Genomic DNA, 24655 nt, shown 5'->3' with positions numbered 1-24655 from the left:
TTCTGACCTCCCTATGGAGGAGTTCACTGCTACTTTTTATGCAGTTTTGCAGGCTGCTTCAAATACTGACCATTTTGAGTCTTTTTCCCCACAAATATTCACTTTTCTGTAGCCCTGCAACTTTTCAGCTAAAGGAAGATGATTGTACTTTCAAGAAATTGCAGCTTAAAACAAAGAAACAGAAACAGTAAAAAAATCCAATGCCATTGTCTATCAACAATTTCAAGCAGCTCTTAAACTCAAAAATGTAAATTCTGCTTAATCTGCATAATTCTATGATTCTATGAGCTAAACCTTTGAATGGATTCAAAGCAACCACACATTGTTGATCATGAACCTGTGCAATGTCACAGAAGGGTGACATTGAAGGTCACAGAGATGTTAAAGGAGGCACAGAGACAATGCCCTTGGTTTTTCCCAAAAAATGTGCGTGTCAACATCAATGCCCTGAGCCTCAGGAGTCCCCAGCTCCTCCAAAAGTCAAGCTGAGCTGTGCATGGCAAACATCTCCCTCTTTAGGGCCTCCCCCTGCCCCTTGCAGAGCTGGCCCCCAGTCAGGGGCACTCAGGGAGGGTGGCTCAGACACCTGGTGCCAGGTGTGTTCCTGGTGGGATGGTGGTGGCACAGGGGGGGACTGGAAGAGTGAAAGGCTGTGATGCATTCAGAGAGCCTGGGCAGCTCAGCCCCAAACAGCTTCACCTGGGATGGGACAGGAGGGGTTTTGGCACATTGGTGTTGCTGCCACAGCCTGTGCTGGGCAGTCACAGAACCACAGAATGTGCTGAGCTGGAAGGGACCTACAAGGGTCATTGTGTTCAACTCCTGGCCCTGCACAGGCCCATCCCCAGAGTCACCCCCTGTGCCCCAGAGGATCAGCCAAACCCTCCTGGAGCTCTGGCAGCCTTGGGGCTGTGCCCACTGCCCTGGGGAGCCTGGGCAGTGCCCAACCAGCCTCTGGGGGAAGAACCTTTGGCTGAGATCCAACCTGAGCCTGCCCTGACACAGCTCCAACCATTCCCTGGGACAGAAATTATAATAATGAGCAGCTCAGGGCATTGATGTTGCTCCATCAGCAGCTCCAGTCATTCCTTTAAGGTCCATGGGCCAGGCATCTCCTGCCCATCCTTCCCCCTGGCACCTCCCAAGCCACTGCCCCAAGGCAGCCCTGGTTTCTCCAGGATCTGGGGGGGAGCAGAGAGGGAGACATGGCTGGGGCAGGTCTCCCCCTGCACTCTTGAGCCCGTGAGAACTTCCTCAGGTGGGTTAACCCCAGCTGAGGTTTTGGGGAATCCCCCCTCTGCTTCTGGCTGCACTTCTGCCAGTGCAAAGCACTGCTGCTCCATTGGCTGCCAGGGCTGCTGGCCAAGATTCGGGTTAACCTGTCAGGCCCTGTCCCCGGTGGGGACACATGTCCAGGCAGCCCTGAGTCCCTGGGGCTGAGTCCCCACTGATACTTCGGCAGCTCACACCTTTGCCTTTGAGCCTCAGAGCCATGGTGACAGTGAACATGTAACCAGGCACACTCAGCTCCTCCCTCACAGCAAATCCCCCCCTCTGTATCTGACCTTCCTTCTGCTGACCCTCTGCTGTCACCCCCGTGGCCTCAGTTTCCACAGTGTCCTGTTGCACCTAAGAGAGGAATGTGATACCATTTCTTTACTGAAAGGGTTGTTAAACATCGGCAGGGGCTGCCCAGGGAGGTTTGGAGTGCCCAGCCCTGGAGGTGTCCCAGGAAGGCCTGGCCGTGGCACTCAGTGCTCTGGGCTGGGGGACAAGGGGGGCATCGGGCACAGGGGGGATCCATGGGCTGGGAGGGCTTTTCCAACCTAAATGATGCTGTGATTATCATACAAATGCCCTGAATTCCAAGGTCTCCAGGGCTGCTGACCTGGACAAAACTCTCATCATGGACATGAGCTGCTTTTCCTGTGTAGCTTTCATCAAAGCTCAATCCCACAAATATTCTGATTTTTCCAAGGCAGCATTTTCAACAGTGAGCCTGGAGAACCTGAAAGAGCCCTTCCCAGGAGCTGGAAGAGCTACAGGCCCTAGACTATCCCAGCTGACATCTCCCCCCATCCCAGCTCCTGACAGACCCTTGGAAACATTAAACCAAGACACTGAACTCGGGGTTTTGCCTCACGGCTTTTAATCAAAACGAATGTTGTAAAAGTGAACTTGAAGTGAATCCTAAAGTTTGCACACAGGTAAGTGGCTTTCAAGCCCTTCAGACAGTGTGTTTACAGCCTCAAACCACCCTTCTGCACTAACAGCCACCCCAGCACTCCAATTACAAGGGCTGCTTATGACTCCATGAACAACTTCCACAGTCCAAAACCTTTTAAAATGAGGTTCACAGCCATTAACAAGGTAAATACATTTGTAGATTGGTTTGGGCAATTACAGTCATTCAAAAAACAATGCATAATAACAGACATGAGTCTAATAAGCCATTGCTAATTAAATATATTAATGCTGTTTTATAAAGTGAACGCATCCAGCTGATACATTGCAGCAAGTTTTGTGCTGTAAATACTTGAGCAGTGACACAGGCAGAATTTGCATCCCTGGGCATCACTAGTGCCCAATTATAGCTGCAATTACTTTGCTTCAGTGGGCCCAATCTACTGCCCATGAACCAGGCTCTGCTTTTATATGTCGTCCTCATTTTCCTTTGCTCTGTGAGCAACAGCTGCAGCAGAATGGAGCTGCTTAACCCCCAAATATGGGACACCATTCCAAAGCATTTGTGAAGACTCTACTTTGAACTGTGCTCTTCTGTCAATTATAATTTGCAGCAGGTAAAACACTCCCAGGCTGTGGAAAAGACACTTTTCTATCCCAGGAGAGTTCAGTCAATTTTCCGTGACATTAAGTGTCCAAGAGCACAATTTTCCTTCTTTCACTTTCATCTCTTTGGAAAATGCCACCAATCTGGAGTTAACTAGTTGCCCACAGACCTTTTGAGGAGTCAGGCCCAAAGCAACCCCGAGGAGATCCAGAAAGGCTGAGCCAGTCTGGAATCCCCTGGGCAGGGAGGGGCAGCTCCAATCTCTGCTCCCCAGCAGGGGAAGGCTAGGCTGGATTTTTGTAGGAAATGATTCTTCCCCCAGAGGGTGGTTGGGCACTGGCCTTAATTAGGTCCCCCCAGAGCTTTTCTCCTCCAGGTTGAACAATCCCCACACTCTCAGCCTTTCCTCCCAGCAGAGCTGCTCCATCCTCTGGCCTCGCTCCAAGAGATCCATGTTTCCTGTGCTGGGGACCCCGGAGTTGGAGGCAGCACAGGTGGGGTCCCACCTGACCCCCTGCCCTATTGCCCACCCTGCTGGCACTGCCCAAACCCCTGCCCTGCTGCAGCCCAACCTCAGATGTGCCCCAAGGTTACCCAAAGTGCTCAGCCCTCAGCACCAGCTGTGCCAGCTCCTGGGATGGGGCCCTGGCCAGTCTCTCCACTCCAGGCAGGGCAGGGTGGGCAGGAAGGTGCACACTGGCAATGCCAAGTGGGCAGCTGCTTCCAAGAGCTCAGGGACAGACAATGGTGACCTTTGCCAATGCACTGCTCCCAGTGACCAGCCTGGGCAGCTGGATTTAATGGCCTGCTTTGGGCAGGTATGGCTGAAATATCTCACACCTGTCAAATGTTTTTTTCACCCCCTAAAGCACCAAATTATTCACCATCCTCTTGTAGCATTTTGCAGCCAAGTCTCCTGTGACGATTTTCAAAGGATGAGGAATGAACACCCTGATGACATTTCTAGTATCTATAAATATCTCCCCACTCCCCTGCCTGCCCAACTGGTGAATTATGCAGGGAGATGTATATAATAAATAAAACAATCCGATTAATTTTGTTGTCAACAGCCCATTCTTGTTCAGCTGGCAAGAGAACAGCCCAGGCTGTGGCTCTGTAAAGAGCAGGGAGTGCCTGGGGAGTTACTGAGCTTCTCCTTTCCTGTAGGTCTGAGGGGCAACAGTGAGCAGAGAGAGGCCCTGGTGTGCTGGAAAAAGGAGGAAAGGTTTTGAAAGAGAGGCAGCCTGAAATTTATGATAGTAACACTCTCCAGAATGGCAGGAAATCCCACAAACAGAGCACTGAGGATCACAGAATCACACAGAGAATCCCTGAGGTTGGAAAAGCCCTCTCAGCCCATGGATCCCCCCTGTGCCCAATGCCCACCTTGTCCCCCAGCCCAGAGCACTGAGTGCCACGGCCAGGCCTTCCTGGGACACCTCCAGGGCTGGGCACTCCAAACCTCCCTGGGCAGCCCCTGCCAAGGCCTGACCACCCTTTCTAGGGAGAAATTCCTCCTGATGTCCAACCTGACCATCCCCTGGTGCAATTTAAGTCCATTTCCTCTCATCCTGTCCCTTGTTCCTGGGAAGCAGAGCCCAACCCACCCCAGCTCCCCCTCCTGTCAGGTGGTTGTAGAGAGTGAGAAGGTCCCCCATGGTAAAGAAATATTCAAGAAATACCTAAGAAGGACTAATCCAGCAGGATGGATTATCTGGAGCACGATGCACTTACTCTACATTCTGGTTCTGCTTTTCTGTGTTTAATTCAACCGTGCTCTGTTTATGCAACTGAACCTCCTGAATGGTGAAATCCACAGAGAATTTAATGTGCCCAACTTTGCAAAGCCGTGGGAAGTGACCAGTGTACATTACACATCTAATTGGCAGGTTTTAATTCAAACTGTGAGGGATTTAATTTAATAGGATAGCTTTCCCCAGCTAGCAGACCTCTTCTAGCCAGGTACTCATTAAGTGGGATAGTCCACAGACTCTCATTTACGGGTTAGAGGCATTTTAAAATAGGCAGCTTAAACCAGCTCTCTCCGTTGCTTTAGATATTTGCAGATGGCTTTTGCTAAGCCACAACTAACTTCTTCATCATTAATTTTTGGGGCTGTACCTTGGAGACACTTCCTGGCAATTAAACAGAGTTCTTACCAGAGAGTTTTCCCACCTTCCCTTCATCCAGAACTTTGCCATTCTCCGGGACTGCAAACCCAAGGATTTTGTATCTTCTCATTCCTGCAGGAAGAGCTGCTGTGCTGCTCAGAGCAAGAGAGTTCCTGTGGACCTCCTGCAAGGCCTGAGGACATTACCCTCCTGCAGGACTCTCAGTGGGAGGGAAGCTGATACCCTGCACTGGCAGAGAGCTGACCATGTCTTCTCCAGTGTGTGCTGAGGCCATCCATGAAGCTGCTCAGTTTGATATGAAGCTCTGAGAGACCAAACCCTGCCCACAGACACACTGGTTTAACCCCAGTAGCAGCCAAGCCCCACACACTCCCTGGCTCCCTCCCTCCCACAGGGATGGAGTGAGGCAAAAGGGCAAAAGTATGAAAACTGGTGGGTTGAGATAAAGAAACTCGTGGGTTGAGGTAAAGGCAGTTTAACAGGTAAAGCCATAAGTGGATGGAACTTCCAGGCCCTGCAAGAGATGGAGCACAGCAGAGCTCAGAGGGGACAAATTCCTCAGGAGGGGCAGAGGAGGGGCAGGGACTGAGCTCTGCTCTGGGGGGACCAGGGACAGCAGCCAGGGAATGGCTGGAGTTGTGCCAGGGCAGGCTCAGGTTGGATCTCAGGCAAAGGTTCTTCCCCCAGAGGCTGGTTGGGCACTGCCCAGGCTCCCCAGGGCAATGGGCACAGCCCCAAGGCTGCCAGAGCTCCAGGAGGGTTTGGCTGATCCTCTGGGGCACAGGGGGTGACTCTTGGGGATGGGCCTGTGCAGGGCTGAGGGTTGGACTGGATGATCCTTGTGGGTCCTTCCAACCCAGCATATTCTGGGATTCTGTGATTCCCAACTCCCAGGGCTCAGCCCCTGCAGTCCAGAGCGATGCTCTGTGTGTCTGGCTCACTGCCATCTGCACACCCAGCTCTGCTCTGGGAACACATCAGTTCTCAGCCACCCAGTCAGGATTAAATACCCAGGTAGGTTTGTTCCTCCCACCTGACCTCCTGTTTGCTCTCTGTGCTGTGATTAAAGACGTGGCACAGGCCTACAGGCAACTTCTAGAGACTAGTCCGGGAATAATGAGTTTTATTAGCATGGTGGGTTGACCTTGGCTGGACACCTGGAGCCCACCCAGCCACTCTATCACTCCCCTTTCCAGCCAGACAGGGGAGAGAGTAAGGTGGAAAAACCACTCGTGGGTCGGGATAAGGCAGTTTATTTAAAGCCAAAAGTAAAGCAGAAGCTTGCACGCGCTAAAGCAAAGTGAAAGATAACAGGGTTTATTCTCTACTTCCCGTGAGCATCCTCTACAGTTGGTGGATCTGTGTGTGGGTAATATAATGTTACCTGACTGCTAGAATATGACTCAAGGGTGCTTTGAACCACCTTCCTCCACATGGCCATCATGCAATGAACATCCTCTGGGTCTTTGGGGGTGTCATCCCTTCTTAGGTTACTACAAATGATTTCCAGCACTGCTAATTCTCTCCAGTACTGGATACTTTCATCTGCAGTGGCCCCACTTTCTCGGGGAGCTCATTAGATCTTCCTTGAATGGATACCTTTCCATCACACTTGAGAGGAGCCGTCTCCAAACACTGCAAATTGTTCTCTCCTTTCCAATTCCTGTTTCAATTTGGTGATCTCTGGCAAGGGATCCCAGCTGAGCTTCATGACCTTCCAGTTGTTGACTATCAGCCCTGTTGTCCCAGCATCGAGGCAGCCGGGCAGGAATCCATTCACTGGGCTGACAGCTGGAATCTTTCCATAAGTCCCAGAGTTCTGATGAGGTCAGGGACCAGGTAACCTCGGCTTCCTGTTTGAGCTGTCTGACTTCCTTTGTTGAAGAACCAGCTTTCTTATCTGCCCTGTCTCCTCCTTCTACTTCTTCTCCTTCTTCTTCGTCCTCCTCCTCACTATAGCATGCAATATATATATATATGTATATATACATATATATATGTACATATATATATGTATATATATATATATATTTATATATATATAAAACTGCCTTTATCTCATCCCACATTGGGCACCAGAAAGGACTGTGGTGGGTTGTCCTTAACTGGATGCCTGGAGCCTACCCATCTGCTCTATCACTCCCCTTCCCAGCCAGACAGGGGAGAGAGTAAGATGGACAACAACTTGTGGGTTGGGATAAGGCAGTTTATTAAAGTAGAAGCCAGGTGAAAGCTTGCACTTGCAAAAGCAAAGCAAAAGATAACAGGGTTTATTCTCTACTTCCCATGAGCAGTGATGGGCGGCCCCTCCCCAGAAGCAGGGCTTGGGTACACATGATGATTCCTCAGCCATTGGACACAATGAATGCCCCCCTTCCTGCTCCTTGCCTCAGCTTTTATATCTGAGCTGACATCACATGGTCTGGAATATCCCTTTGCTCCGTTTGGATCAGCTGGCCCAGCTGTGTCCCTTCCCAAGATCTTCCTTTCATTGAGGAGGGAGTGTTACAGTGCTGGTGCTGTGCTCAGCAGCAGCCAAAACACTGGTGTGTTACCAACACCCTTCTGGCTACCAGTGCACAGCACAGCACTGTGAGGGCTGCTGTGGGGAAATGAGCTCCAGCTCAGCCAGACACAGTAAGTCTCTATGACCACGAAAAATTCTCTTAAATAACGCCTGTGCTCTATTTTACAGTTGATTCCATTAAGCACATTGGATATTACCACTATTTTCAGTGTTTCTAAAATTTAGAAAGTTAGCAAGAAACAGTTTATAACCACAACATCTGCTCACCTCCCAGCTTTCAACATCACACACATGGGAAAGAAACACAGAGAAAAAATACAAGGTCTGGAGAATTTCACAAGTCACTGGACTATCTGAGTGTTTTGGAAAAGTCCACTGATTTTAAAACTACTTTGGAATATAAAATAGAAATAAAAACTAGATTTAGATTAAGATATTTCACACCTCTGAGTGTGGATTATCAGGCTGCAGGCTGGGATCTTCCAGTGCCCCAGTGCAGCAGGGTAGGAATTACAGGATCTGGGTTTACAGCAGCCATGAGCCTGGTCCACGTGTCCCTCTGCACCTCTGTCACCTCTCACAGGCTCTGTTATGGCCATGTCTCCAGTGCTCAGAGAGAGTCCTGGGGACTGAGTCCATTGGAGAGATGGAGCTTGGGCTAAACCTTAGCATTTAATTTTTTAAATTGCCTGAGGAAGGCAATGTTGGGATTTGCAAATGAGAGGTGTGGGGGTGCCCCTAAACCTGCAGCAGCAGGGCCACACCAGCCAGCACCCACTTGGTAGGGTTGTCCTTGGTTTTAAGGTTGAAAGTCCACACGTAAGTTGGGCCTCTCTGGCGTGTTTTGTACAGAGGACATGGGTACATGGCCCTGGTGTCCTGTTTGTCAGCAGGGATGGCCCTGATGAACAGGACAGGCATGGCTGGGGTGAGCTCCTTGAGCCTGGCATCGGTGATCAGCCCGGCCTGCAAAGGAAAGGAGACAAAGCTCAGTTAGAGTTCCAAGGTGTCCATCAGCTGCTCCATCACAGCATCATCTTCTGTGATTTTTATACAGGTTGGTCTTACTGGGGAAGTGCAAACAGCTTTTCTGAGCTCAAGGGGCTGGATGAGTCTGAGGGAAGGAGGGTCTGGATCCAACACCTGCCCTGTCTCACCATGAGCCTCTCTCAGTGCCGGTTATCTCAAGGGTACAGAGCCTGCCTCCCATCAGGTGCTCAGACCCACACACATCTGAGCAGGACTTTGTGGAGGAACAACGTTCTTGGCTCTGTCCAGCTACATTATGGGCAAAGTCTTCACTTCTCTTGTTCTGGCTTCTACTGTGGTGCAGCTTGAGGCCATTTCCTCTTGTCCTATTGCCAGGCAACAAGGGACAGGATGAGAGGACACAGCCTCAGCTGTGCCAGGGGAGGGTCAGGCTGGATATCAGGAGGAATTTCTTCCTGCAAAGGGTGGTCAGGCCTTGGCAGGGGCTGCCCAGGGAGGTTTGGAGTGCCCACCCCTGGAGGTGTCCCAGGAAGGCCTGGCCGTGGCACTCAGTGCTCTGGGCTGGGGGACAAGGTGGGGATCAGGCACAGGGGGGACTCCATGGGCTGGGAGGGCTTTTCCAACCTCAAGGATTTTGGGATTCAGGGATTATTCTCATGCAGCTATTTCTCAAGGTTTTGCCAGACCAGACTCCCCTCGTGGGAAGTGTTGCATGTGGCAGGAGCAATGGTGGGCACCTGAACGGGGCTGGGGATGGAGAACAACACTCACTAAAAGTCACCAAGTGAGGTTCCATCCCACCACCAAAATCGAGCACTTGGCTGGGAAATGAAATGCACACAGTGGTTTGTGTGGCCCCAAAAGGCACCACAGACTGGTTTCCCCTCTCACAGGTGCTCACACCAACAAGGAGGATTCAACAGGTCTGTTCCTGAGGGAATATTGTCACTAAATATCCCCTTCAGAGCAATGCCCTGCCCAGGCTGCCCAACACAGGACAAAGACAGTACTCTGCCAGGGCAAGAAATCAACAGCTTGTTTCTCTCATTTGGGTTTCTCTGGGATCTTCTGTCTCCCTTTCTGACAGTGAAATGCCCTACACATCAATCCATTTCCAGGGAGCTGCAAAATTGTTAATGGAGGTTAGAGAGACCAAATGAAAACAAATAGAGAAACAGAAACAAAGCTTTTCAGTGCTAGAGAAACAGCCTCTCTCTGCAGCTGACCCTCACATATCATTATTATTTCCAGTGCTCTTACATCAGGGCTGTGGAATGAGGTTCAGCCTCTCCAGTAGTTTATTTAGCTCTGCAAATGAATGAAGAAAAATAATCCCTCTTGCCACACACCTCAGTTTAATTGTACTAATGCCATCTGTTATACTGAACTGCGATAAATCCAGCTCTCATTTAGGATTTTATATTTTCAACGTGCTGAACAAACATTAAATAATTCTTATAAAACCTTGCAAAGTAGCTATTTATTAAACATTGTTATGCACTCTTTTGAAATCTACATCTTTCAGTTCTGAGACTGGATTTTGATCAGTTCTCTTTTTTTTTTTTTTTAACTGCTTGGACTGCTTCAAATCAAATTTCCAAGAGATATTCTACCTGTTTCTGGGTTACCAAGAGTTGAAAACTTCCTGAGGTACCTCCATGTAACACATCATTTTGTTATGTCTGGGCTGATTTGCATTTGCATTTTTTATCGCTCTTATGATCAGAAATCAGTTCTACTCTGAAAGCAATTTTTCCTGACTACTGGCACAGCTTTTCGTGGTGCAAAGCTCGGGGAGCTCAGGCCTCAGATCCTCACAAAGCCCCTTCTGCTTGTCCTGGCTTCCCAACAGGCCACTGAGAGGGAACATGTTGATGGGCCTGAAGACACAAACCAGCTGTCACGAGGCAGGGCTGGGGAATGATGGGCCCAACTCCAGACCCAGTGAGACAACACCCAACACCCCTCACACTCTGTGCACACTGAGGTTCACCAGCACAGGGGCCCTCCCAGCACAGCCCATTGGGGTCAGTTGGCCCAAGGACCCCAGCACAGCTCGGCTGCCTTTGGGACACTGGAACCTGTTTGCAGGGGGGAGGGGTTGGTGACCAGCAGAGGAGCAGCAGAAACATCACCCCAAGAGGGTCCAGAGAGTGATGGGGTTTGTGGCTTCAACTGGACCAGGGGAATGAGAAGAAATTGTTCCCTGTGAGGGTGGGGAGGCCCTGGCACAGGTTGCCCAGAGAAGCTGTGGCTGCCCCATCCCTAGAAGTGTCCAAGGCCAGGTTGGACGGGGCTTGGAGCAACCTGGGATAATGGAAGGTGTCCCTGCCCATTAGATGAGCTTTAAGGTCCCTTCCAACCCAACCCATTCCATGACTCCATGGTTCCATGACAAGGGGCTGTGTTGTCTGCACCTGGCAAGGCTTCACTTGCCACATGTAGTGTAAAAGCCACCTCTCCCCTTGGGGAGTTGCAGGGCACATTCTTGGCATCAAACTGGCCATTGCTGGGAGCAGGAAAGCCAGGAATCAGTCAGCAAGGCTCCCCTGGCTTGAGATAAAATGTCTCAGAGTGTCCCCAGTGGAAGCATCTCTCACTGAGTGCCACTGACTTGAACAGGGCTGCAGCAACACATCATTTGCACCCAAAATAATCTGCTTAGTTTCATTTCATTTAATAGCTGCCTGCTGGTTTGTAATGAATGTTTTATAAATTTAAGACACCCAAGGGCAAATATAAATGTTTAAATAAATAGAAAAATGTGTGTAGCAGAACATAGAGGGACTTTTTCCTTTTTTGGAGGCACAACCTAAATGTGAAATATTCTTTTAAGAGTGGAGGTGTTCCCCAGAGGATGCTTCTAAATAAGGCCTGCCATTTTTATCAGAGGATTAATTTGGAAGGAGTATACAACCCAAAAGAGCTGTGCACCTGTTTTAAAAGTCCTGCATCCATTAATATACTGGTGCTCACTGGATTATAGGTGAAATGAATAGTTCCACTCAGTGGAAATGATATTTCAGTGTGAGCAGCAACCCATGAAAATATCCTTTTCCTTTCTGAAATAAATTGAAGCATGATACCAGAGATTATGAATGGTTCCATAAAGGTATTTGCTCAGTATCTTTCAATCACAAGGAAAATGGAATCAGAAAAACACAGTTCCTGGGGCTGGGATGGTCCCTGCAGACAAAGCTCATTGCTGAATGCAATCACCTGGATGAGTTATTAGGGGGAGGCAGAGGGGAGAAGCCACATGTTTCCCAAAAGATTTCTGGCTTTGCACCACCAAAACTTCTCACTCTTCCCTTCCAGCCCTGACTGGCACTGGGTAAAATCTGGGCAAAACCTGGGCAGAACTCAGTTCTAGTAATGGTGGCAAGGATGGTAAAGGAAAATGTAACACCAGTCACTGGAATTTTTTTAAAAGGATTATTTGATATGCACGACCAGGAATTTTTTTAAACTTTCTCTGTTGTGTTGTGTCCAGTTGGTTTGTACCTGTCAGATGTCAGGGTTTGAGGGCAGCTGAAATGCAGTGCTCCCTGTGCTGAGGGCTGTGACTCCAAGGGGCTATGTGTGGCAGCCACACCACAGACTTAGAGAAGGGAATAGTCAGGGAACTGTGGGACCAGGGCTGGGAAACAGACTGGGCTGGTTGGTCCCTGTTCTGCTGCTGGGAGCTCTGCTGGGAGCAGAGCAAAACCATGGAGGGGATCTGACATGACACCCACACGAGACCTTCACTGCAATCCCCTGACAGAGCCTTTGCCCATGTTCCTGACTGCCTGTGGCTTTCCAGACCCAGTGTACATGTCAACCCATTTCCAGAGTGAAAAAGGGCCGGGAAGTTCGACCTTCCCAAGGATTTGTGATCAAATGCACTGGATGGCATCACTCAGTGAGGTCAAAGATTTGCTTAATTTCCTGTCCTTCAAGGCAAACCATTGCAGAGAGGGAGATGACAAATAAGTAGTGAGTGTTGGACGTGAATTGCAAGGTCAGGCTGGGATTCAGGATCTAACAGGCTCCTCAGCAGCCACCCACCAGGTCCCACAGCAGATAAAGTGGGATCTTTGAGGTTAAGACTTGGAGTCTTAAGAGCTGGCTCTGGGTAAAGAGCTGTGTCTGACATAAAAGCCTCTTCTTGTGAGAGGGTAAACTTGACACAGATCAGAAGGTTTTGGGTGACCCACTTTGGTCAGTGTTCTCTCTCTCACAGATCCCTGGCAGCAGCAGCAGAGCACAGGAAGAGCTGCAGGAACCACTGTCCTTGAATTCCCACGCACAGAACAAACTGGGAATCACAGCCCCACGGGCCAGGCAACTCATAGAACCAGACCCAGTGGGAATTGTCAGTCTGAGGGCTCTGGCTCTGCAGGCTGTGCTCCTGCAGCTGACAACTGTCAGAAGGACTCACAGGGAGAGCTGTGCTCCTTGGGATGCTGCTCCAAGAGGATGCCAGAGCTCCACAGGTAGGAACAGCAAGTGCCCAAGGGGTAGGTATGGTCCTCATCTTGGCTGCCTGAGGTTGTGCTCCAGCTGAAAGGTGTCCCTCTCACCCAGAGGGGGAAAGAAGAGCAAGGGACACTCACTGTTTCTGCTTGTCCAGGGTCAGCCCACCCCCCATCCTGAGTCAACAGCCTGAGTCCACGTGGACTATCCAGGTTAGACCTTCATCAAGCTTTATTTAAGGGAATGGATAAAGAATATGATTAATTTTTGGTCACATCCTGCAGCACCTGACAATGGAAGCACAGTGCTCTGGGTGTGGCACATCCCATCCATCCAGCCCTGAGGATGTGAGCACGTAGGAAAGCAGAGTCCTCTCCTCTCTCCCCACTGCTGCCAAACAGGCAACAGAGCAGTGCCCCCAAAAAATCTGTCACTTTTGGAGGCAGCAGTGAAATCACACCATGTGAAGGTGTGGGGACAGTGCAGCTCTGCCAGGACCCCATGTGTCTGTCTGTAGCAGGACCTCGAGTACTGAGCACAGTTCAGTCAGTGAGATTCACCTGGGACACACTGGATGTGTCAGTCCAAGCTGAGCACCCTGGACTCCCTTCACAGCCACGGAGCTGAGCTCCAAAGGGTGATTCCTCTGATCTCAGGAGGCCTCAGATGGCCCAGATCTCCCATCTGTCTTTCCTGAAGAGGCAGCTCAGATGACTATTTCAGATGAGAGCCTGTCCAGGCTGAGAAGTTTCCTGAGTGCAGCACCAAGGAATAAGGACATGACATCCATGGCTTCCCTCCCAACCCAAGAGCCTTGGTGAGCTCACCTGTGCATCCCAGCGTGCTCCTTCCATGAACAGGCCATGGACATAGGCCCCTTCCCGAGGGGGGCTGGCAAAATCCTCTCTGCTCTTCTTTGTCACATCACACTGCAGGGCCATCCTGTCCAAAGGCCACTTGTTCTTCCTGGCCGTGGTCTGCATGATGGCTGTCAGGATGGACTGGGGGTTGAAGAACCCCCCAAGCCACACCGTGCAGGGCAGGGAGAAATCTCCAGTCCAGGTGTCCAGCTCGTTGATGCGAGCGAGGAGGTCAGTGAACCACGTACCCAGGCTGGCTGTGGAAGGGTAGGACTTCCTTCCCCAGGACTCGGGCACCATGTCCAAGAAGAGGGCATTCTGCAGGCTCTCCATGTCACTGGTCATGGTCAGCTCTCCCTGTGTGAGAAAGGGCACAATTAGCACTGATAACTGTTCAGCAAAGGCTGTTCAAGCAGAAGCTGGGCTGGGACATGAGGAACAGCAGCTCACCCCACACAGTCACTGGTGGTCATGGACTGTGAAGGGCTTCAAGAGTTTGGGGCTTTCCTGAACACCTTCTGTTGCACATTCCTGCATCCTCATCTTCCCTGCTGTAAACACACTACTGGGAGGAGAAGCTGTGGGACAGTGAAAAGGGTGTCCCTCGGTTGGCCCCTTTTTTCTTCTGTTTGGACTTGTGGACTGAAGATTTGTTAGAGCCAGTTTTCAAAGGTTCAAAAGTGTTCTCATTCACTGCCAGGGCAGGACACTGGAGTCTCTGATGATCTACTCCAAAATTGTCCAAATGTTTGTTAAGTCAAGTCCTCTCCCCTCCTCTCCTCCACTTCCTCTCCCTCCTCTCCTCATCTATTGCTTTGGCAGTGCAAGGTTTTCTTTTTAACTTCATGTGTTGTCTGCAAATGTAATCACAGTTCCTTCCACAGCAGGGAAATACACAACAAAGTAAGATATGATTCAGCCAAGTGAGATAAAGAGAAAGGTTTGACTTATCCTTTATGCAGCAAGTAATTAGTTTTAAAGCATTTAGAAACCTGGATCACTTTTGTTCAGGCAGAAGAGCTGGAACATCATTGCCTGGCCAAAGAGGGGTTCTGCACATCAACCACACATCCCTCTTGAACTCGTGGTGCTCTGCAGAGGGTTCCCATGGCCTGAGAGACTAAAATTAAGAAAATTCTTGCTGTATTCAGCTGAAATCTTATGAAATCTAGATGAGAGATGTCTGGATGTTACCAAGGCTAAAGGACAGCTGGGAGAGGCTGTTCAGAGCTGCAGCAGGTTGTGCAGCAGGTTGCACCAGGGGACACACAGATGGAGCTCACCAGGGTACAGGTGGGGTGGTGACACTCCACGAGTCATTGTCCCCACCTGGGGCAGCTGACTGGCACAACAGAGGCTTGGCTCAGGCCAAGCTGCTGACAGGGGCTGTGCCTGGGACTGCAGGCAGTGCCTGGAGCCTCTCTGAGCCTGGGATAGGTTGGAGACCATGTCCTTGTCATGGCACTGGTGAGGCCACGTCTGCTGTGCTGGGACCAGTGCTGAGGATTGCTCAGCCCCAGGGAGAGGTGGCTCAGGGGGGTTCTCAATGCCTATGAACATCTGATGGCAGGAAGCAAAGAACATGGAGCCAGACTCCTCTCAGGGGTGTCCAGTGACAGGACATGAGGCAATGGGAACCATTTGAAATACAGGACATTCCATCAAAATACAATGTCAGGGTGGCTGAACACTGGAACAGGTTATCCAGAGAGGCTCTGAGTCTCCATCCTTGGAAATTTCCAAACCCAACTGGAGTGGGTCCCAGATAACCTGTCCCTGTTTTGGGGATGGGGTTGGACTAGACAATATCCTGAACAACTAATCTGTGATTCTGCCCCACTCAAACCAAGCAAGGCTGCAAATAAAAAACCTGCAAACACAGGCTCAGCTTCCCCTGTATGGAATGATCAGATAATGATCAGGAGTGATCACTGGTTTCCATTATAAAAACTTCCTTTTATCCTCTTATCATTTCACCAGAGTTTATGTGACTTACAGTTTCTCTTTGCCTCAGGCTGAGTGTTTTTGGAAAGATCAACTGAAATCAGTTGAGCCATTGCTGAGAACAAGGGTGAGGGAATTGGGTCAGTCTATTCACATTAAAAAATTCCAGCTGTTCTTTCCCAGGGTGTCAGTGCCTCCAGCCATGAGGTCAGCAGAGGTGCCCTGTACTGGGGCCACAAAAATCCAGAAAGCTTTAGCAAAAGTTGAAATCTGCTCAAAGCACCTCACCCCCACACACATTTAGCAATTCTTGGCAGACCCAGCAGTTCCAAATCTTTGCAGTTTGTTCCTGGGCTGACCATGCCCTGCAGGGCTCTGACCTGCAGGCACCACTGCCAGGCTCCAGACAAGGTCACAGCTGGACACCCACCAGAGCATGGGACACAGGAGGGTGCCCTGGGCAATGGAATGTGGTGCATCCAACACCAACAAGTGGAGCTCTGCATGGAGTGATCGAGGCTTAGAACCACAGAATCATGGAATTGTTAAAACTGGAAAGATTTAAAGATTAAAGATTTAAAGATTTAAAGATTTAAAGTTTTAAAGATTTAAAGATTAAAGATTTAAAGATTAAAGATTTAAAGATTAAAGATTTAAAGATTAAGATCACCAAGTCCAACCATCAACCCACCACACCATGTTCACCACTAAACTACGTCCTCAAGTGCCACATCCACATGTTTTTTGAACACTCCCAGGGATGGTGACTCCACCACTGCCTTGGGCAGCTGTGCCAGGGCTTTACAACCCCTTCCATGAAGAAATTTTCCCTAATATTCAATCTAAACCTTCCCTGGTGCAGCTTGAGGCTGTTTCCTCTTGTCCTGTCCCTTGTTTGCTGGGAGAAGAACCTGATCCCCACCTCTCTCCAGTCTCTTTAGGGCAAACCAGGCTTGCTCTGGGGTCAGCAAGTCCTTCTACAAAGAGCCCATAGCCTCCACCTTGGCAGACAAGCGTCCAGGACAGGAATGCCCTGAACCAACCACAGCCCTGGGAGCTGCTGGGTGACAACTTCAACAAGGGCTTTGGACACACACCTGCCCCATACACTTTTGTGTAGGAGCAAAGAGGACTGTCAGCTGAATTCAGGCCTTGGAAATGTCCATTCAAGCACTTCTGGTTTTTTAGAACTTGACTTACAACCCTATTTTTTTCTCTTTTTCCCCCCCTTTTTCTTTTTCTTTTCTTCTTCTTCTTCTCCTCCTTTTTCTTCTTCTTCTTTTTCTTCTTCATCTTCTCCTCCTCCTTCTTCTTCTTTTCTTCTTCTCCTTCTTCATATTTTTCTTCTTCTTCTTATGCTGATTCTTTTCTTCTTCATCATCTTTTTCTTCTTTTTCTTCTTCTCCTTCTTTTCTTCTCCTCCTTTTCTTCTTCTCCTTCTTCATCTTTTTATTCTTCTCCTTCGTCTTCATCATCGTCTTCTTCTTCATATTTTTCTCATTATTATTTTTTTTCCTCTTTTTCTGTTCCTGTGAAAAATTCTAAACATCCACAATAAAATCCATCTTGTCTGGCAATAAGCAAGGGCAGGACTTCAAGGGGAAGTCCCCAGCACCCACCAATTCCAATGGGAGCTCAGAGGACTTTTGCACTGCCCCATGCCTGGAAGATGCTGCAGCCCTGGGATCTCTAATCAGATTCCTCCTCTCTCCCAAGGTCTGTGGATTTCCCTGGGAAATGTTCCTGTCTCATCAGGAGGGACTGGTACAAGGCATGATTAAACCTCTGCCACACCATCTGAACCTGCTGGGTTTCCCCAAGGAGAACAGATTATGGTGGATAGAGAAAATCATGAGTACAAAGAGTTTAAGGTCTTTGAAGCCAAAAGAAATAAATGAGGTTAAATGAAAAGGTGGAAGTAGAAATATTTGCAGTTAGTACTAAAACATGAGGAACAACTGCAACCACCTTTCAAAACACACCTCACCTGTGCCATCCCAGGGGAGTCTCTGCCTCCTCATGATTTCTAATCAATGATTTTACAACTGTGGGGAATCTCAAAATGATGGATCATGTGGTCAAAGGGCTTTGAAGTCCTGGGTAACTCCAGGCACGAGGGTCCAACACAAATGAGAGATGGCTCATGTTGGCACTTGCCATGAAGTGACAGACACACAAGGCAGTGCAAACCCCAGGGGTTTCCTCTTGGGCACCTGTGTTTCATTTTCTCCATAACACACTCGGAGACAATTTCCTGATCCAACATCAAAGCTCAGCCTCCAGAAGATCAGAGGGGCTGGCAGGGACCTTCTCCAGCCTGTCAGGATGGTCTGACCCCATCAGGGCAGTTGTCATGACTTTGTTATTGAACACTGGCCACAGACCCTGAAGCACCATTGCAATTCCTTCTTTGATCATACCCTGTGGGTCACCATCTCCCATCTTAGGAGAAATTGGACATGGAAAGGAAGTATCAATGGTCTAAAGCCATGACAAGACCATAGAGGAACTAAAAATAGTCTGAGGAGCAAAGTCCTGCACTGGCCACAGTGGGACACTGAGACAGGAGAATTTTGCACTCCTGGAAGGGTTTTAACATGGGAAAAAATCTTGCAAAATGTGTGCAAGCAGTCAAATTGATTTAAAGACATAACCCCCTGATCATATATCATGTCTAGTTTTACTTTCAGGAAACAAATGAATTAGCAAATGTAATTCTCAGCAAGGCTTGAGAAAAGCAATTTTTAAAACCTGTGCATCCAAGCATAATGTCAGAGCCTCCTGTGAGGGTTCAAAGCATCTACAGCAGCAATCTCATGTAGTTGTCCAAACACAATTATGCATAAATTTGCATTTCAGATGCTGAATACTAAAGTGCATCTGAAATGATTCAAGTTACTTTTTTCATTTTATTTTTCCCAAATGCTGGGAGTAATTTTCATTAAAGACACCCTCGAAGGAAACCCTAATCAGCCTGCAGCCATTCCCTCCAGATGAGCACACTATTGTCACAAATTGTTTTCTCAGTTCAGGTTATTTTATTTTCACTTGATACAGTGAAATACCCCGTTAGCCTATCGAAATTTGGTCTAACTTTGTTATTTTAGAATATATATTATCCTCATTTTGGAGGCTTATCCTTCACCCAAATTGCAAAATAAAAGATCTGCTTGCAAAGATGAGGCTGGTACAGCATTAACATGCAAGTGTTTCAGCCCAGCCTCTGGTCCCACCCAAGTCAGCCAGAACAAAGGACTTTGAAGAGCAACGTGCCAGTTATTTTTGATGGCCACCAGTCTATTGCAATTTCTCTTCCTCTTAATGGGATGTCTCCTATTTTTGGACCAAACAATCACTTTCCGTTACAAAGACACAATGAATTATTCAAAAAATTCAAATTAGGCCTGACATTTCCAAATCGCCTTCTTTTGGCAGATAGTCAGTTAAAACCAGTAAGATTTGCTTCCTCTGGGCTTTATTTATTCTCTGCTGAGCTCTGAGGCTCCTGGTTTATAAAGTCTCCTCCTCTGAGGGCTGTCAGTGCAGACCCCCAGCCCCAGGGATTAACGAGCTCCAGCGGCTCTCACAGGAGCTGCTTTGGGAAGGAACCTTTGGGAAGGAACAATTAAAGTAGGATTTCTCCCCCAAACTGAGTGTGAAGACCAGCTGTCAAGTCAGGGCAGCAGAAAGAGCCATCAGCATTCCCTGGCTGCTCGACAGGCCCCATGGCATGGGGACATGGGCAATGCTGGGCAGTGCTGTGGGTCATGCATGACATCTCTCAGCTCTTCAGGGACCCACGAGTGCCTGCAGACACAGAACTGTGCCAGAGGAGGGCTAGAGTGGATATTAGGAAAAATTTCTTCACAGAATGGGTTGTAAAGCACTGGAACACACTGTGGTGGAGTTACCATCCCTGGAAGTGTTCAAAAAACACGAGGATATGGACATGGCTTAGTGGTGATCATGGTGTTGGTGCTGGGTTGACGGTTGGACTTGATGATCTTAAAGGTCTTTTCCAACCAGAAGGCTTCCATGAATTGCCCATTGGTGGTCTATCAGGCCCTTCAAATATGTCTCTTCAGCCAACAGCAGATGAAGAAATGCTGACTCAGACTGATGGTGCTGCTCATCCCATAGAAGAGATTCACAGATTCACAGAATCCTGAGCTGGAAGGGACCCACAAGGATCATCGAGTCCAACCCTCAGCCCTGCACAGGCCCATCCCCAAGAGTCACCCACCCCCTGTGCCCCAGAGGATCAGCCAAACCCTCCTGGAGCTCTGGCAGCCTTGGGGCTGTGCCCACTGCCCTGGGGAGCCTGGTCAGTGCCCAACCAGCCTCTGGGGGAAGAACCTTTGGCTGAGATCCAACCTGAGCCTGCCCTGGCACAGCTTCAAACTGTTCCCTTGCAGTTCTCCTCCAGTCCTGGCCTTGGGTGCCTGAATCCCCCCTCAGGTGCTGAGGCTGCTCCAGTCATTAGAGGTTCCTTTTCTGCAGGTACCACCTCCTGCCCTGCCCTGATTTATGGCAGGCTTTTGGGAGAAGTTTGCACCCTCTATTGTTGATTCTCAGCGTTTATTTTGTCTGTGCTTTATTTAAGCTTGTGCATCCCCTCATTCCCCTATCAATATTAAACAGCATATTTTTCCCCACATTAAATCTAATTGCCACACATTGTCCAAGTTACAATTATATCTTGTTTGCTGCTCTGGGATTGAAACATTAAATCACTTCTGTTTACCTGTCTCAGAAAACAGAATTTTCAATTCCACTGCCTTATGCTAGAAAATAAGGGAAATCTGTTTGTAATAATTGACTACATAAATATCAACCTATTTTAAACTGGACTGTCCACACTGGCCACCACAAAGTGACTGTGATATGTCTCTCTTTAATGAAGACAATAAGCAGCAGCAGCAAATGCATTGCAGACACATGTGCAGGATTCAGGGTACAGCTCACACAGCTGGGATTTGGGAACAGCCCAGTCCCATCCCTGCAGAGCTGCTGCCCAAATCCCTGAGCCAACCCTGCCCCTCCCCATGCCCCTGCAGGGAGGGCCTTTGGAGATCTCTCTTCCAAGCTGCCCTCAGGAGGGGGCTGGGATGTCCTTCCATCTCAGAACAGGCCCTCCTTGCCCACCCAGCAGCTCTTCCTGCCAAGGGGTTGGGTCAAAGCCGCTGCAGATCCTTCAGGCAGATGGTTTCTATGCTGTGCAAACTGGTTTTGGGAGCTGAGAATTTTGGTGAAATGGGATGACAACCTGTCATTCCAGAGATGATGGAGCAGGGAATGCCCAGCAACTGCTGCCCTTAACTGTTACTTCATCCCATGGAATCTCTGCTCTGGGGGGACCAGGGACAGCAGCCAGGGAATGGCTGGAGCTGTGTCAGGGCAGGCTCAGGTTGGATCTCAGGCAAAGGTTCTTCCCCCAGAGGCTGGTTGGGCACTGCCCAGGCTCCCCAGGGCAGTGGGCACAGCCCCAAGGCTGCCAGAGCTCCAGGAGGGTTTGGCTGATCCTCTGGGGCACAGGGGGTGACTCCTGGGGATGGGCCTGTGCAGGGCCAGGAGTTGGACTGGATGATCCTTGTGGGTCCCTTCCAGCTCAGCACACTCTGTGACTCTGACAGCCATCCCCCAGGGCTGTGTGTGGTGGTGCAGGGCAGTGTTGAAGCCACCAGGTTTGTGCTGCCAACTCCAGGCTGCATCTCTGTGCTGCACTTAGGCTTTCCCAAGGGATGTACAGCACCTGACTCTGGGGGGGAATTTTTGGGGATGACAAGGGGAACAGGAAGTGTTGTTGCAGGGCACCAGGACAGCCAGGCAGGTCCTCACTCCCTGGCAATGCAGCCTGATCCCTGCTGATTTATCCCCCAATGGGCAACCAGAGCTGTTATATTTTGTCCCACCAACTGCCTGGGAGGGGATGCAGATGATTTCTACCAGTGGATGAAGTATCAGTTACAGCCCTCCCTCCCACCCTGCTGAACCCAGAAATCTGCATTCCAGCTAGTGTGGCCAAAGGCAGCACCCAGAGGGACACAGAATCACCCTCCTGGAGCAGAGTATCGTTTCCTACCAGGGTGGAGAAGCAGCTGTGGTGGAGCATCAGGGATGGTGTCTTCCTAGGGTAGGTCTGTCCTGGCCCTCCTCCATCAGCAGGTGACTCATACCCAGCAAGGGGAGTTGTACCTCTTCCAAAACTTGCATTTTTAGGCTTTTTCTCTTACAGTTCTGAACATTTTGTGTCCTCACACACAACCAATCTTTGATTTCAGCCCAGCTTGTGCCTCTAAGACACTTTGTTCCAAGTTCCCCCATACCTGGACATTTTAGGAAAAGTTGTGATTTTTGGCTCACATTTAAATAGGCCACGTCCCAATTTCTGAGTGACCTGCTGTTGCTGTGCCACAATATGGGGTGGCCAGAAGTGCTTGGTCTCTGTTCCTAAAGCACAGGCAGTGCTGTGTGTGTAACCCCTCCCCATGCCTGAGGGCACCGTGCCATTTGAAATCCATCTGTGAGCCTTTCCCACGGAGCCAAGATGGGTTTGCAGCCAGCAGCACGTGAGCACTTTTATTCCCCGTGACCCCTTTCATTCCCTGAGCACCATTCCCCAGGATTGTCCCCCAGTCCCACCTTCAGGCCCAGCTCCAGCTCCAGCAGCGAGCGCTTGATCTCCCCGGTGAGGACGTTCATGCGCTCGCACTCCTGCAGGGCGACCACGGCGTAGGGCGTCCTCTGCTCCAGCCTGGCCACCAGCTCTGCCATGTTAAACTCATCGCCCAGCTTCTGCAACATCTCTTCCAGAAGGTCTTTCACCTGTGTGCCAAAGGGAGGAGAGAGGGATGGGCACGAGTGACCCCAGAACCTCCTTAGCTCAGCAGCCTGAACGTGGCAGGAGAACTTCACCTGCCAGGCAGTGTCCCCAAAACCACCCAGGTCACCTGCACTGGGCACAGCACCTTTTTTCTGGTGCAGTTTTGGGCACCACAGTATAAGGAAGATCTGAAGCCATTAGAGAGTGTCCAAAGGAGGGTAATAAAGATGGGGAAGGGCCTTGATTTGAAGGTGTGTGAGGACACTGAGGGCACTTGGTGTGTTCAGCTGGAGAAGAGGAGACTGAGGGGAGACCTCAGTGCAGTTCCACCTTCCTGGGCAGGGGCAGAGGAGGGGCAGGGACTGAGCTCTGCTCTGGGGGGACCAGGGACAGCAGCCAGGGAATGGCTGGAGCTGTGTCAGGGCAGGCTCAGGTTGGATCTCAGCCAAAGGTTCTTCCCCCAGAGGCTGGTTGGGCACTGCCCAGGCTCCCCAGGGCAGTGGGCACAGCCCCAAGGCTGCCAGAGCTCCAGGAGGGTTTGGCTGATCCTCTGGGGCACAGGGGGTGACTCTTGGGGATGGGCCTGTGCAGGGCTGAGGGTTGGACTCAATGATCCTTGTGGGTCCCTTCAACTCAGCACATTCTGTAATCCTGTGACTGTGAGAGCTTGCCCCACCCTATTAAAATTCAGTTGCTTACAAAAGTTAATGTCAGATGAGCAGCTTTCAAAATGATGGTTTAAAAACATCCCCATGACATGTAGCAGCCTCTTCTGTGCTTGGCTTTCAAGCTTCTCTTCTTATTTCTCCTTAAGTCAAACTCAACACAAGGAGACAAATGGGGCTGTAGCCTCAGCTGAGCCTCAGGACAATGGAGGTTATGAGCTGGTTTGCTCTGGTTTATTGATATAGGGAGGTGATTATAGAAAATTGAATTTTAAGCTGACTTTGGCATTCTGGACTAATGGAGCCGTGGAAGAAAAGCATAATGAAACAAGATTATTTTCTGGTCACCATCACAGCTCCTTTGGAACTCTAAGTACAAAACAGGGAAATCTCCAATGTAACAGGATGTTTCCAGTGTCTAAAGGATTAAATAAAATAGACAAACCCCTTTCTGGCTGACAGGGAGGCATGAAGCCCCTCATCTCCATTGGATCAGCTGTATTTCCCAGGTTTCTGTGGAACATTAGACATCTTGCTGTGGAAGTCTCACACATTTCTTTGCTTTACTGCTGTGCTGGAACCTGAGCAAGACTCCTGCTTCCTGGGGATTTTTCAGGAGCGCATAACACAGTTACAACTCAACGATCCAACGTCAGAAATCTGGTTTGTGGGGGCCAGTGCCAACTGCAGAGGCAGCCAGGGGCATTTCATTGCCATGACCACCACCAGTCCTATTTTGGACTCTGTACTCCAATTTCCTCCCATTGCTGCTCCCCCAAACCCTCCCCACTCACGTCAGCAGCGCTGATGTGTGGGCTGTTGTTCCAACACACAGGTAGCTGAAGCAAAGCTCTGCTGGAAAAGCTCTTCAGCTGCAGCTCGGGTGCAGTACAGAAATGTCCTCTAATTTGAAATTCCCCTGCAAATCCCTTTGGCTCTGATTCCTTCACAACAATTACAGCTCGTTTGCTGTAATGTGGCCTCAGAAACCTGTGGGAGTAACTGGACTTGTCAGAGCCTCAGGAAAACGACAGGTTCACAGTTCCCCTGGAAGCTCCCTAAAAACCACCTCAGCCGGAGCAGGGGCTGGATATCCTCCAGGGGAGGAGCTGAGACAACACTTAACTCCCTCTCATCCAAGAACCAGGTGGACACAGGCAGTGCAGTTATAGCTCAGATCATGACAGAGATCACCCTGGGAAGAAAATGAGCAGTGGGAGCATCCCTCAGATACAACATGGGGCAGTGAGGCCACACTCTGGCTGCTCTCAGGCAGATTTTATTCCCAGACAGAGCCATGAGGACTCCTGTGCTCCTGTGAGGGTCTTCTTGAGTGTCACCAGGGGTTTGCAGAGTGGCCAGGCCCTGTGACAGCACTGCTGAGGCACTCACTGATCAGTTTGTTTCTGTGGCTGAGCAGTTTAACTGCATTTCAATAGCAAATGGAATGAGAGAACAGGCAGCC

The 24655-nt window shown here is 49.7% G+C and overlaps 1 protein-coding gene across 1 annotated transcript in view; it reads right to left on the bottom strand.

The window, feature by feature from the left end:
- Positions 1 to 7350: 7350 nt before the first annotated feature.
- DNAH9 (dynein axonemal heavy chain 9) overlaps positions 7351 to 24655 on the bottom strand; it is a 200242-nt gene continuing 182937 nt past the window's right edge. The window contains exons 71-73 of the mRNA XM_029960052.1: positions 22345 to 22527; positions 13726 to 14115; positions 7351 to 8416 (exon numbers count right to left, since the gene is read on the bottom strand). Of these exons, the coding sequence (XP_029815912.1) occupies positions 8189 to 8416; positions 13726 to 14115; positions 22345 to 22527 (801 nt within the window). The 3' untranslated portion in view covers positions 7351 to 8188. The remainder of the gene's footprint in view (positions 8417 to 13725; positions 14116 to 22344; positions 22528 to 24655) is intronic.

Source organism: Manacus vitellinus, unplaced genomic scaffold (assembly GCF_001715985.3).
Source record: "Manacus vitellinus isolate BGI_N305 unplaced genomic scaffold, ASM171598v3 scaffold_24_pilon, whole genome shotgun sequence".
NCBI classification, from domain to species: domain Eukaryota; kingdom Metazoa; phylum Chordata; class Aves; order Passeriformes; family Pipridae; genus Manacus; species Manacus vitellinus.
This window is presented reverse-complemented; position numbering and strand designations above follow the sequence as displayed.